Source organism: Crocodylus porosus, unplaced genomic scaffold (genome assembly GCF_001723895.1).
Source record: "Crocodylus porosus isolate Cpor-Errol unplaced genomic scaffold, CroPor_comp1, whole genome shotgun sequence".
Lineage (NCBI taxonomy): Eukaryota > Metazoa > Chordata > Crocodylia > Crocodylidae > Crocodylus > Crocodylus porosus.
Genome location: NW_017728943.1, coordinates 88194924 through 88207729, shown reverse-complemented (window position 1 = coordinate 88207729; position 12806 = coordinate 88194924). Strand labels below are relative to the sequence as shown.

At 41.0% G+C, this 12806-nt stretch overlaps 1 protein-coding gene across 2 annotated transcripts in view; it reads right to left on the bottom strand.

Moving 5' to 3' along the window:
• Positions 1–11914, bottom strand: part of MEMO1 (mediator of cell motility 1) — a 51936-nt gene extending 40022 nt beyond the window's left edge. The window contains exons 1-2 of one of the 2 annotated variants that reach the window (XM_019549753.1): positions 8858–11914; positions 7723–7791 (exon numbers count right to left, since the gene is read on the bottom strand). In XM_019549753.1, coding sequence (XP_019405298.1) covers positions 7723–7791; positions 8858–8945 — 157 coding nt within the window. In that variant the 5' untranslated portion in view covers positions 8946–11914. Of the gene's footprint in view, positions 1–7722; positions 7965–8857 lie in introns of those variants that run through there. The other variant, XM_019549752.1, reaches the window with a different exon arrangement.
• Positions 11915–12806: the final 892 nt, after the last annotated feature.

Below are 12806 nucleotides of genomic sequence, written 5' to 3'. Positions count from 1 at the left end.
ATCCTAACCACAGGATTTTTTACATAAGAACACTGACCAGAATAGCTGTGGCCAAATAAGCCAGGGTGAAATACCTCTCTATATTGATATACTCCAAAATAAGAATGGCTCTCTCCAGTTTAGCTTAATCCGCAGAGTGGATTCTAAAATACCTACGGTGCTTCGAATTCCAGAGAAACAGGCTGTGAATAGCTTTCCTGTTTAGACAAACACTGTGAACAAGTTTCACCTATGATGGATTAAAGGTAGGTTGTAAAAATAGCTATTGCAAATATTTGGACACATCTGAAGTAACTATGGTATTTTGTCCTTTTTTGTATGAAAAGGAAAACATATGCATATGGGCTGGCAATATCACTTTTTATGTTCTGGTAGTGCAAGATATTACTATAGAATCTGCAGAATGTCAAAATCTATAATACGTTGTGTTTTCTTAGGAAGCTATAGAGAGAGAGCTGGCATTCAAAAACATAGAAATGATTTGGTAACAGTAAAGTAGACTGAAGCCTTAGGGATATGGCCTCTATTCTTTAAATAGCCAAAGCCTTTAGGGCTAATTTGAGTGATACAGTGAGATTAGAGACTTTTTACAATAAAACCTAATTGACAGGCACCAATATAAAATATTAGCTAGAGTTTATGCTCTAACAAACTACATTTAGACCCCTATAAAAGGGATCATTTACAACTTATAAACATTTAACTAAAGAATACTTTGATAATATATTGGTGTCTATTCTGTATGCTGCTTTATTTGGCTGGGAAACTGACATAATCTAGACCTACAACACCAGTAAGAACTACACTTAAGCTATACCCCACCACTAAGAGTGTTTGCTTATACAGCTCTGAGTAAAATCTATTCACAGCACTTACCTATAACAAGGGAGTCAGTCTTTCTTTACTTCAGAATTTATAGTGGTCTACGTATTCCTGAACACTCACTAAGCAAGCTTTTACCAGGAAACTCTTCCCGGTCAAGTCTGTTTCTACATAGCTAAATGTATTTCCTAATCTGTGTGTTTCAAACTGGGACCAAACCACTTAACATGGTAAATCCAGATATGGCCTGCCTACCAACGAAGCACCACTAGCACCAACGTCAAGCAGGTACAACTTGCATTTGATCCTCTGAATTGCTGGAAAAGGGATGGCGCACATTTTGATTTCTCCTCCTCACTGGTTGGCACTATTACTGGGAAATCAGCGAACTGCAATCAGGGTTCTGAATACCAGTAATAAATACTGACCAGATTTCACTGAGAGTTAAGAGCAAGAGAACCTGAGCCCCAAGACTGTAGCACTACCTTCTTTACATTCTGCTTACCTTTGGAAAATACCTAGGGCATCTATACACATACTCTGGAGTAGGAGAGGGGAGGGGGTGTTTTAATTAGAGCAGCTCTTGGGAACTGCTTTAAATTGAAGTGCCAGCAGCACCTTGTGTATTCAGTGTCCTGCAGTTCAAAACGGCGGCGGGGTGAATTAAAACTTGTTCCAGGAGCTTTGGTTAAAGCTTCTCCACTGCCATTTTGAAACACAGGGACACTGAATACATGTGACACCAAGGCTATTTAATTAATTGAGTCTGCTCTGTTGTATTCTAATTAGAACAAATTGGAGCAGGCATCCTGCACGTGCACAGGCACCCACAGAGGTCATAACGGGTAGGGATTTTTAAAAAAAATAAAATCTTTGATTCTGTAACTACTTTCTGCATTCATCCAGGAACATAAATTTGTTTTACCATGAGCCAATAATTTTGTTCATATCTTGTTCTTCTCTTTTTTCTTTTATGACTCACAGATGAGCAATTCAATACTCTGAAATATTTATAACAACATAGGAGGACATATGCATGTGTTTTAAGTCTTTACTCAGAGGAAGAAGTTAGACAATCCAGCAAAGTAAATAGTGATGTCCTGTGACTTGGCCTGATTAGGTATTGTCTCTCAATATAGCAATAACCTCCTGTAATAATCTGTCCTAAAATAAAGATGAACCTTAAGGGAAATAAGAGAATATTTAAATTTAGTTTACAAACAAATACCAACCCCCTTCCTTCCATATGCAAGAATAATTGAAGACAATAATTCAAAGGACATAAACCAAGTTTAACACAGTGGGCCGTATGATTGTATTTAAAAGGACAAATCTTTGATATAAATCCAAGTTCTGGCTAGGCAAAGAACCAGATTTGGCCACAAGGGACAGAAAACTGTATTTCAAAAGACAAATGACAATCAGCATTACTTTCAACTAATAAAATATATAATTCTATAATTACTGAGCACTAGTATGACATATTAAAAGATCTATAAACAAAGCAAATGTTGATATATACTTAAAAAACCTTAAGCACAGACTTGAAAAAGAAAAAAAATTCTAGAATTTTGAATCAAAAAGATGCAAAGAAAGACCATTTAGACACTAGATGAAGTTGTAATTCAGATGTTCAAAACTAAATGTAAAAACAACATCAGATTCACTGATAGATGAAACAATATCTGAGCTTCTATAGTTGCACAAACCCACTAAAAATAAATGCCTCAAACATACCACAGTGCTCCATGTGCTGAACCCCACCTCTTGAACTGAAAACAGCACACAGGCAGGCTCATTAGCTTAGACACTTTCATGGTAGAACTTCAGGTGTAGTTTTTTCAGTATTTAGTTGTATATTAATGTGAAAATATGGGGGCGGGTGGACGGGAGACAAAAGGAGAAGTGAGTAGCTGGCATTAGATATATTGCATAACACAGGCGTTTTCAACCTTGTTGCATCAGCGTACCCCTGGTGGCAGGATGCTGGCGAGGAGGGTGCAGGGGTGGCACACAGCTGAATGCGGAGTGGCAGCAGCCACCACATGCAATCTTCCCCTGCCCCCTATGTCCGGCCAGGCAGGTGGCACCGGCACGGCAATACAGGATGGTGTGCGGCAGCGCTCCATCCCCACCCACCTACCTGCACATACCCCCCTAAGGCCTTTTCAAGTACCCCTGGGGGTCTGAGTACCCCCAGTTGACAACCCCTAGCATAACATAACGGATAAGAGTCTGTTCCCATAAACTTTTTAGCAAATTGGTAGCCACCACTCAAAGTCTAATATAAGCATTTCAGGATGAATTTTAAATTACAGTTTACTACTCCCTTATTTTAAAATCTGAAAACTTTCAAGAGATTTTGCAAAATAAGGGTTTCTCCTCTTTCATGTTTTTTGGATCTTGAACCTAGGGGAATGAATGAATGTGTGATTTGTGGCTGTTTTGCAAGGTAAGCATGACCCAGCATTTCTAACTTCAAGTTTGACAGGTAATGGATTTTCTTTTCCCCATCTGGTCTCCTGATGCTGTACAAGTGATCCATTATTTTATGTTCTCTAGCACTCTGCATAAGCTAGAGAATAATGAATGACAGACAAGTTTTTGTTTTTAAATCCTTCCTGGGATTACTGGTAGAAATTAAAACCACAAAAAAGTATTGGATAAGGATTGTCTCTTATGTATTACTCTTTAATGTACTGGACTGGGGTAATATGGCATCAAAACTTACAGTTCAGTGGTTTTGTTTTTACAATTCTAAAATGGTGAGCAATTAATGAACCAGAAGTAATTTAAAGAACTTTCTGAAATTCTTTATTCGGTATCTATATATAGTCTGAATGGTATACTGAAATGTCTCAAAATACCTAAGTACTTCTCATTATAAATTTAAAATTGATAACAATTCTACATCTGGCATGATCAGTAATATTAAATTAGACCCTTCATGGCCTAAAGCATATTTATTTTCAGTTTGATTTACATTTAGCAAGCATGTATTTAGACATCAGACCAAAAATCTCCTATAAACTACACAACAAAACCTCCCCTTACATGAGTATCCCATTGACTTCCTTAGTGAATAGCTATGCAGACTGAGTGCTGGTTAATCTTTGGTGAGTGGAAGGAAATGAAAGGAAAGTCTAGGTTTGCTAAAATGTGAAGAAAAGAAATTAAATTATGGAGAAGGCAAGAAAAGTGGATTCTGTTGTGAAGCAGAACTTGTTACTTGTATACCTCAGGGCATGTCTACAGCACAAGGGCTGTGTCAGGTAAGAGCCCTTGAACAAACCAGGCTGCTCAGCCAGGGGGAAAGAGACAGGGTAGGAGCAGGAACTCTTCCTAGAAGGAATATATTCTTGATAAAGTAAACATGATGGCCCAATTCATTTCCCTTCTCCCAATGTCCGTCACTCACCTTCAGACTGAATTTTTCAGAACAGAAACTACATCTATAACTATTAACCAGCTTCTTTTATGATACTTCAATGATGATATGATACCAGTTTCCCAGATGGCTCTGAATTTCCTCTAGGCTTAGAGCAGGTCAAGTTTAAGACCAACTGAAAATTTTACTGAAACAAACATCAAAATTTACTGAAGAAGTCCACAGTCCAGAAGCAGCACAAGCTCCACTGGTGTCAGCTACTTCATCATGATAACTTAATGCTGCTATTTGAAAGAGAGTCATGGGATTAGCAAACCCATGATGTTCATTTTTCTGCGTTTCACTGCAGTCAACACGGAGCCTACCCCGTAACTGTTTTATTTTTTTTTCTTCTGTATAACTGCCGCGCGGCACTCTCACATTTATGTAACCTTGAAGTCTTAACTAGTAAGCTAAATGAGCGATTTGTATTTTTCTCTGTTGGCATTAAGCTACACATGTGCATTTTGTAGATTTTATTTCTTATCTAGAAACGAAACTTATGTAAAAAGTCTGCCTAGGAATTACTATGTAAAAGAAACTATCCTATCCCTGTATGCTCAACTTATATCATAGTTAGTGTCACAGAGGCAGTCCAACCAACATCTATAAAGAGGCAAAGAAACAGAAAACAGCAGAGATGACGACTGGAAAACTCTATAGGCCCAATCACCCTATAGACCAGTTCTCAGCCTCTCCGTCTGGGCGTACCCCAGCAAAGACAAAGGCCTCGAAAATCCGACAACTAACAACGATTCACCGTGTTACAGTTTTGTACTGTATATCCCACTCATGAGCTGTTGACCAGTTCTGGGACTACGGGGCCGGCAGCCGCACCTAGCTTTGGACTTGTTCCACTGTTGGAGAGCAAGGGCTGGCTCTGGAACCCCGTGAACCAACAGACCCCCTTTGTAACCAGCATACTGTAACTGAAGAAACATCGGAGACTCCACTCCTCGACTGCCTCTCATCGTAGCTTAGACAGCATATCTACGCTCGCTATACTTGTATTTACTGCAGCTTTGTTCCAACCGGCCTCCCCTCTTATTCGTAAGAGGGTGAGGCCAGGTGAGTGAATAAAATCTTTTTGTTTTATCCTATATCTACTCTGTAATAACTTCTATTACTAACATCCCATCTCAATGAGCCGTTGACCAGTTCTGGGACTACGGGGCCGGCAGCCGCACCTAGCTTTGGACTTGTTCCACTGTTGGAGAGCAAGGGCTGGCTCTGGAACCTCGTGAACCAACGGACACCCTATAAATTAAGAAACATTAACAACTTACTCTAAGTCGTCTACTTGTGCCAACTCGGTGAACCTCGAGGGCGGCTATAAAGCTACCTCCAATCCCGCCCCACAAGCCGCGCGCTCGCACAGCTCCGCAAAGCCCGTGGCTCCCCTAAGCAGTGCCGGAACCGCTAGCCCGGCATTCCGCCACAACCCCAAGCTGGTCAAGCCCACAAGCATCATCCCACAAGCTGCACCTGAGTAGCTGCTTTTACATGGGTGCTGGGGTAAGGCGCTTTGAATTTCTGAGGGTGTACCTCAATGTCCTCAATACCCAAGCAATTAAACTACTCTAGTAGTTGTTACCTGATGCTTGTGGAACTGCCTGTCCATCCTTTTCAAGCTTGCCTGTAGACATGTTTTAGTCCAATGTGGCAGATTAGAAGTGGCTCTAACTGTGCACATTCATTCTTGCCTATCCCAGCTGTAGAAAGGGCATGGGTCCAGCACAATGAGATGAGCAATGTCTGCTTTTGGATTCACTGTTTTACACAGCAAATTGCAGACAAAGGAAACTAAAAAGTAGTGGAGGACACTCAGAAGGTGGAAGCAGCATCTCTGGGCAAGAAAACCATGTATGTTTACATGGCAGAATGGTAGTTATGCTCACTGTATATTCCCTCTATGCTGACCAGCAGTTCCAGAGAAGGGACCCCAAGCATAGAGAGGAAAGACATTTTATAACCTGCATCCACATGAGGAAGATGACTACAGTATAGGGACTTGCCCTGACACTACGGCACCAGATATGTGGATGATGAAAGCCATCTCAGACCACAAAATGGGCTTGTTACCAGAAACAGACCACCTCAGACTGTTACAGGTAGGCAGTTAACCAATTTGGTGTTGGTCACCCAACTGTTGATGTAGACACATTGCTTTGTGAGGTTATTGCTATAGCAGCATCCTATACCCACAGGTAAACCACAACAACTTCTGAAACAACAGCTGGGATTTCTAAACTGTAGTGGTGCTATTTGGACCACAAATCTGCCTATTACAAGCAAAGGAACAAGAATGGATACTAAAATTTCAGGTTGACCAAGGCCTGCCTAATGATAAACAAGTTCTAAATGCCATCATGATGAACCCGTAATGTGCATGACAGCAGGGTGTTTAGAAGATTTGCTGCTTGTTTGTTTGGACAAGAAGGAACTATATTTGGGAGGAATAAGGGCATCACCACTGTTTCTGTGCCCTGACTAATTAAGTTGCACCTCAAGATAAGAACAGCAAATAGAATACTGGTGTGTTTCATTACAATTGGGACCGATAAAAAACACACACCTGGGCAACAGAAAGCAAGAACATTGTTGCCTACAGACCCATTCAAATGCTGCTAAGCCCAATGCCTCTGATATTATTTTGGCATTCTGCATTACATTTATGAAGATAATGGACACTATTCATTTGCCATCCAGTACAAGCAGATAGAAGAATGCACCTCTGATAACTGAGAATGAGTCAAGGACAATAACAGAAAAAACGGTGCATCTTGTACGCCTATATATTTGCATTGTAAAGGCAAAATGAACGGAGAAATATGATGCTATGTAATGCTTCTATACACATACCAGTTTTTCCACTCTGGACCACATGTCCTGTTAAAACCTTTGTTTTACTGCTATAACATCATGCGAGTACTTGGGGAAAATCTGAGACAGGAAGTTATAGCCAAACATTTTTATTATAAAGTTGGAATACCCAAACAGTACAAGAATACTCCAAGAATCAAAACAGGCAGCCCAGATGCCAGACAATAACACCACGTTACCTGCCCCAATCCGTGCCATCACCCAAATAATGAAACTGCACATCAGCAGCTCATCTATTCACTTTACTTGAAGGAAGCACAGTGTGTGAAATAACATAGTACATCTTCCCAGATACGCTTCCATTCCAGGAGTGCACAGACTGACTGCCAGCAGAATCATCCAGTGTCCACTGTAGATTTGACATGTGATATCATGAAATACAAGTTTACAGCCTGCTGGCCAAAACAACCATTCCCTTTGTAGCTGATAATAGTGTTCAAGGGAGTCTGCAATAAGTTTGTTCTTCATCTGCTGCAAGTAGAGGAGTTAGGAACTGTTACTTCAACAGCTTCAAATGCTTATCTAAGCTGTGCCAAAAGTCATTCCGCATTCCTTGGTTGTCCCTGATCCTCTTTTCCCACCCCCATCACCTGTAGGTTTAGGGTTTTCTCCAGAAGAAGCATGGAGGATCCGAATTGGTTCCGCAGAGGTGGAAGCTCCTGCCAAAACAATGAAATAGGAAGTTATATTTAAGAAAGAAAGTAAAGAGACAGATGCAGTTCTGTTACAAGCCCACAAAATGATACTCATTACTTCACATCTTTTAGCTCATTTCTACACATTTACTTGTTTAGCAACAACTATATTCCAGTTTACCAGTTCACAGAGTCAATTAAATATTTTTTTCTTTTTTTTTTAATTTTTGTAAAAGCATTGTGGCTCTGGTTGGCCATTAGATCAGTGGTCTCTTATCAGCAACAGTAACACTGGAGGATGTTAATTTGCTGGAGGTCCCAGACTGCAAAATATATGAGTTTTCTGTGGGAAGTCCAGAAACGTTATCTGTATATGCATCAACCCATTATTTTATTGGATGATAACTAATAAGCATATGAATGACCAGAGAAGGTAAGTAAGTAGAGGGGCTGGCCTGGGAAGATTCCTTTGCCCAAGAATCTCACTGACCATCTTGAATTTCTCCTGTACCAGAAATTCTTAAGCACTATTAGCCAGAAATTATGAAACATTAACAGGAAGCTGAACCAGCAGCAGATATCTGAACAAGCTCCAGGGTTTTTCAACCCCATCATAACAGTGTACTGAGACCCAAGAACATAAAGGAGGCCAAGAACCAAGGCACTTTTCCACTCAATACTGCCAGCAAGACTTGTAATACGTTCTATATGGGACATCACTTTAAATGCTACTAACTCTATAACAGTTATAAATGGAGCCAGCATTTAGATTCTAGATGCTTGTTAAGCCTGAAATCCCAACTTTGAATAAATGTGACAGCAGCAACCTATTACATGTCTTAATGGGAATAATGCACTAGGTGTACATTTAATTTTTTTTCTCTGCTTGGAGCCCATCTTGGATAATATATGGTGGGAGAGAGTAGACAAGGAAGCCAGGAAAGTGAACAGCTTCTACTTTCAATTGCAGACAAAGCTACTCCATAGCGTGGAATACCATCCATAACAATAATTGGATTGATTATAAAACAGCACAACCCTGTCACTTGCGTTGCAATTTCTTCCACAACAGAAGTAGTGGCTGTCTTACCTGGCTCTGGCTTTGATGCTGGTTTCCTCTCCGATCCATTCCTGGGGGCTATCACCAAGAACAGCCAGGAAATTTGGTCCAAGAGCATCTTTTAGCCACATGGCCTGTTCCAGGTCCAAGGTCCATTTCTGATCCGTGCGTCCCTCACTACTAAGGTTCCCTCCTCAGCTGCCTCCAGTTATTTCCTCATCTAATAATCAGACCCTGCTGCCTTAAAAGTCTGTCAAACACGATAACAAGCTTTGACAGAACACTCCACATTGCCCTAGGAATTAACTCCCCATCCACCTGTCCCCCCATGTCCGCTACAAGGTCATGCTATATATTTAGTTGGCATCCTTGCAATAAGTGCCTTTGCAGCCTTTAGTTTACACCCAACATGGGGCTGCCATCCACCTGATGCCCTCTTCTTCCACCTCCAGCTTCTTTTAAAGCAGCATCTTTATGAGAGCATTTCAAGGTACATTTCCCAAAGTCACATTCCTTCATACACTCACATCAGAGGACAATCAGAACCATGTTGCAATCATCTGGTAAGATAGCAGAACGCTGGGATGAGGGTCTCCAGGGCATTAGTGCATAAAGGTGGAGGTGAGCTGATCTGTACAAAAATGGAGCTGGTAGTATGAAGCAAGACATTTAAATGTTGACCAAGTGTACATAAGCCACAGGTGGTTTCTGGAGCCTAGGATGAAAGTTGGAAGCAAACAAAAGCTATTATGCCTGGAGAACTATGGAAAGGCACTGGAGGAGTTCCAGTTTGAATTCTATAACCTGTGCTTCAACTGCATCCTCACTGCAAAGTAGGGGAGTTAAGAGCTTGCATTAATGGAATCAATGCTGTAATTTTGCTTACCCAGCTAAGGACATATGTTCAAAGACCACAGAAATCAAAGTAAGAGCTTGTGTGTGGACAGCATGGGACTTGCATCTAAATATAAGGTAAGAACTTGAGTCAAGTCAGCAGGGGGTCACATAACCATTTTACTCCCATTTTTTCTCCTTCAGTTCTGCTGAGCCTTCCTTAATAAGCATCCAAAAGCCTCCCCCACGTCCCCAAAACCAAACCAAATTAAGCTAAAGTACCCTGCAGGCAGGCAAACAAACGGCAGCCTTCTTGCTATTTTGAAAGTTATGACCTCTACTTTCACACACTTCATTCATTTTTATGAGGTAAGATGTCTAGTTCTGGTCGGAATACAGAACCCCTTGCCCTCAATTTTCTTCTGCTCATTTAAAAAAAAAAACTTCAAGTGAGAAAAAAATGTAAGTGCTCTGCACACAACACAACCATTAAACATGTTTGTTTTACCTAGTTAAAAACAATCACCTTAACTGGTTACAAGTAACATGATTTGGTTTCTGTGCAAGCAGCTTTTCTGCTATCACAACTATTTATATGCCTTCATTGAGTACTCTGCTTATTTTTCTCTAAGAAACGTTTGGAGAGCTATTCTATCTAGCTGTCCTTTACTAACCCTATTCCGAGAAGTATACAGCAGTATATGTGAGCAGTATTTTTGGATGCCTTTACTACAAATAATTGGATGGAAAAAGTCAGAAGAACTAGACAAACTACACAGTTTACTGGGGTGCATGGTCCGACCAAAATGCACGCACTGAACCAAATGCACGCACTGAACCAGTAGAGAGACAACCGTAAGCCTCTACCAGTTGCTATAATTACTTTAACTGTATTGTGTAAAGACATGTTTTTCACTCCAACCGTGCAGCTGTGGTCCAGTATTATACAAGAGTAAGAAAATTGAAGTGTACGACCATTACACTGGAAATCCATGTTCTAAGGAAAGATATGTACAGTATGTCCACAGAGGTGGTTATTAGCCGTGTTAATCTAAATCAGGCAGAAGATAGGACAGTTTCTAAAGGTGACACCCTGCTCCAACTCATTCATAGACATGAGGTTTTTGTAGGTAACAACACATTTCATCAAATATTATGAATGGACTGGCAGCAGTCCATTTCACTTGGTTGAATACAGCATGTGGAGTGTGGGAAGTTAACAATACCATGAAGCCTTATGTTGTGTATGTCCCAATGTGTGTTTAGGAAATGGAAGACTGAAGCTGTATGTTTATTCAAGTCATTTACTACTCTAGGCATCTAGGTAGACAATGGGCAAGTCTATAGAATGTTATTTTTTAGGTATAATTCAAGCATTGTTCCTGTCTGGAGTGGATCACCTCTCCAAAGGTCTGTAACTGAAAGATTACTACCAAACAGTAGATGAATAGGCAGATTGTTATAGGAAACAAAACTGAGTTACAAGCTTCTTCACCAAAGTCAAGTTGCTCATCTTATATTTCTGCTTCTCCACTTGTCCGTTTCCTCCAATCCTTTGGATTTGCATGTTAAAAGATATGGAAGTTGGATCCCTGAGGAATCTTCTGTGGGGATGGGAAAGGATTATCACTTGCTCATTAGACAGAACAGGTTTTATGGTCCAATCCAGTTTAAACAAAAAACAAAAACAAAACAAAAAAGAGAGCTTCCCTTCCTCCTCTTAACAATGAGAAAGACCTTTCACAATCTTTCTGCTCATCCCACCCTTCAGCTCCAAATCCATGAAGATTTTATCATCATAGCAATCTTTCTTGTGGCTGATGGATCAGATTTGAGGCAAATCCCTTAAGAAAATGGCTGCTAAAATAATACAAGATATATCCAAGTCCTCAACATTCCATAAAGGAACAGAGCTCCATTTCATATGCCAGTATGTCACCAAGCCATTGGCAGCACTTCCTTTGTCTCTTAGTTCTCCTCTCTCCTTCTCATCTCACATCTACTTTTCTCTGTTATTCTGTTCCTCCACAAAGGGCAGTCAGCAGAAGCAACATTCAGTGACTAGCTTAGCACTTCATTAACACCACTAAATGAGGGTGAAAGAGAAGCCAGAGATAGAATCCCTCCCTTCTGCTCTGGGTGCACAAAGAACAAACGTTACAGAGCTGGATGACAGAGGAAAAGTAAAGCGTCCTACACCTACAGTCCCACACTTAATTCAAAGGGCCAAAAAGGTCAACATAAGGAAACAATCAATTTAATTTGATTTTACTCTTCTGTGCCATCAAAAATGTGCCATACACAAAAGCAGAAGAACAATTTATTTTTCTTAAACATAGGTGCGAGGACTGTGAGAACTCCGATATGGCATCTCCCCCGGTCTACAAGAACCTTGGATCTAGATGCAAGAACACTGCATTACCACCAGCCTTACGTTCACTGTGAATTTAAAGCACATTTTCTTAAAATCCTGCACACATTTGTCAGCTCTGGTTTACCATACCAATTAAAAAAAAAAAAGCTAGTGTAAAATATCTGGTTGTGAGTTCCCACATCATAGAGCGGTTGGGTTGGGCTGGGTTGGAAGACACCTCCAGAGGTCATCAAATCCAATCCCCTGCCTGAGGCAGGGTCATTCCTATCTAAACCATAAATCAAAACTCCTCCTAAAACTGCCATCTACCCCGACAGGTAATGGAGACTGAACTCCTGAGCCCGCTACATAGGGCAACCTGGGCAGCCAGCATCCTATCTGCCTCTATAAAACACTGTCAGTCTCATGCAATTTCATTTCCAGCAAAATGGCTGGAAAAACCAGTGGAGGACTTAGCAACAGGTCCTTTGCAGATAGCTGTCTCCCACCCACATGCTCAGGAGTGGGGGGAAATCCACCAGCTTGGGAAGCAAAGGGAGTGCCCACTTCTGGCAGGGTTCATGTGGTAGAGGAGGGAGAAGGTAAGGTGGTAGAAGGAGAGGCACCAAGTTTGGGCCATGCCACAGGTGCAAAGGCACCGGGAGCCAGCAGCAGCACCCTGCTCCAGCACTGCCAGGAGTACAGTAACTATCTTATTTATACAGCACTGTACCGAGACTCCAAGCACCCCCCGGCCAACTTTTAGTATTGGGGCCCCCCTTCAGTACAGAT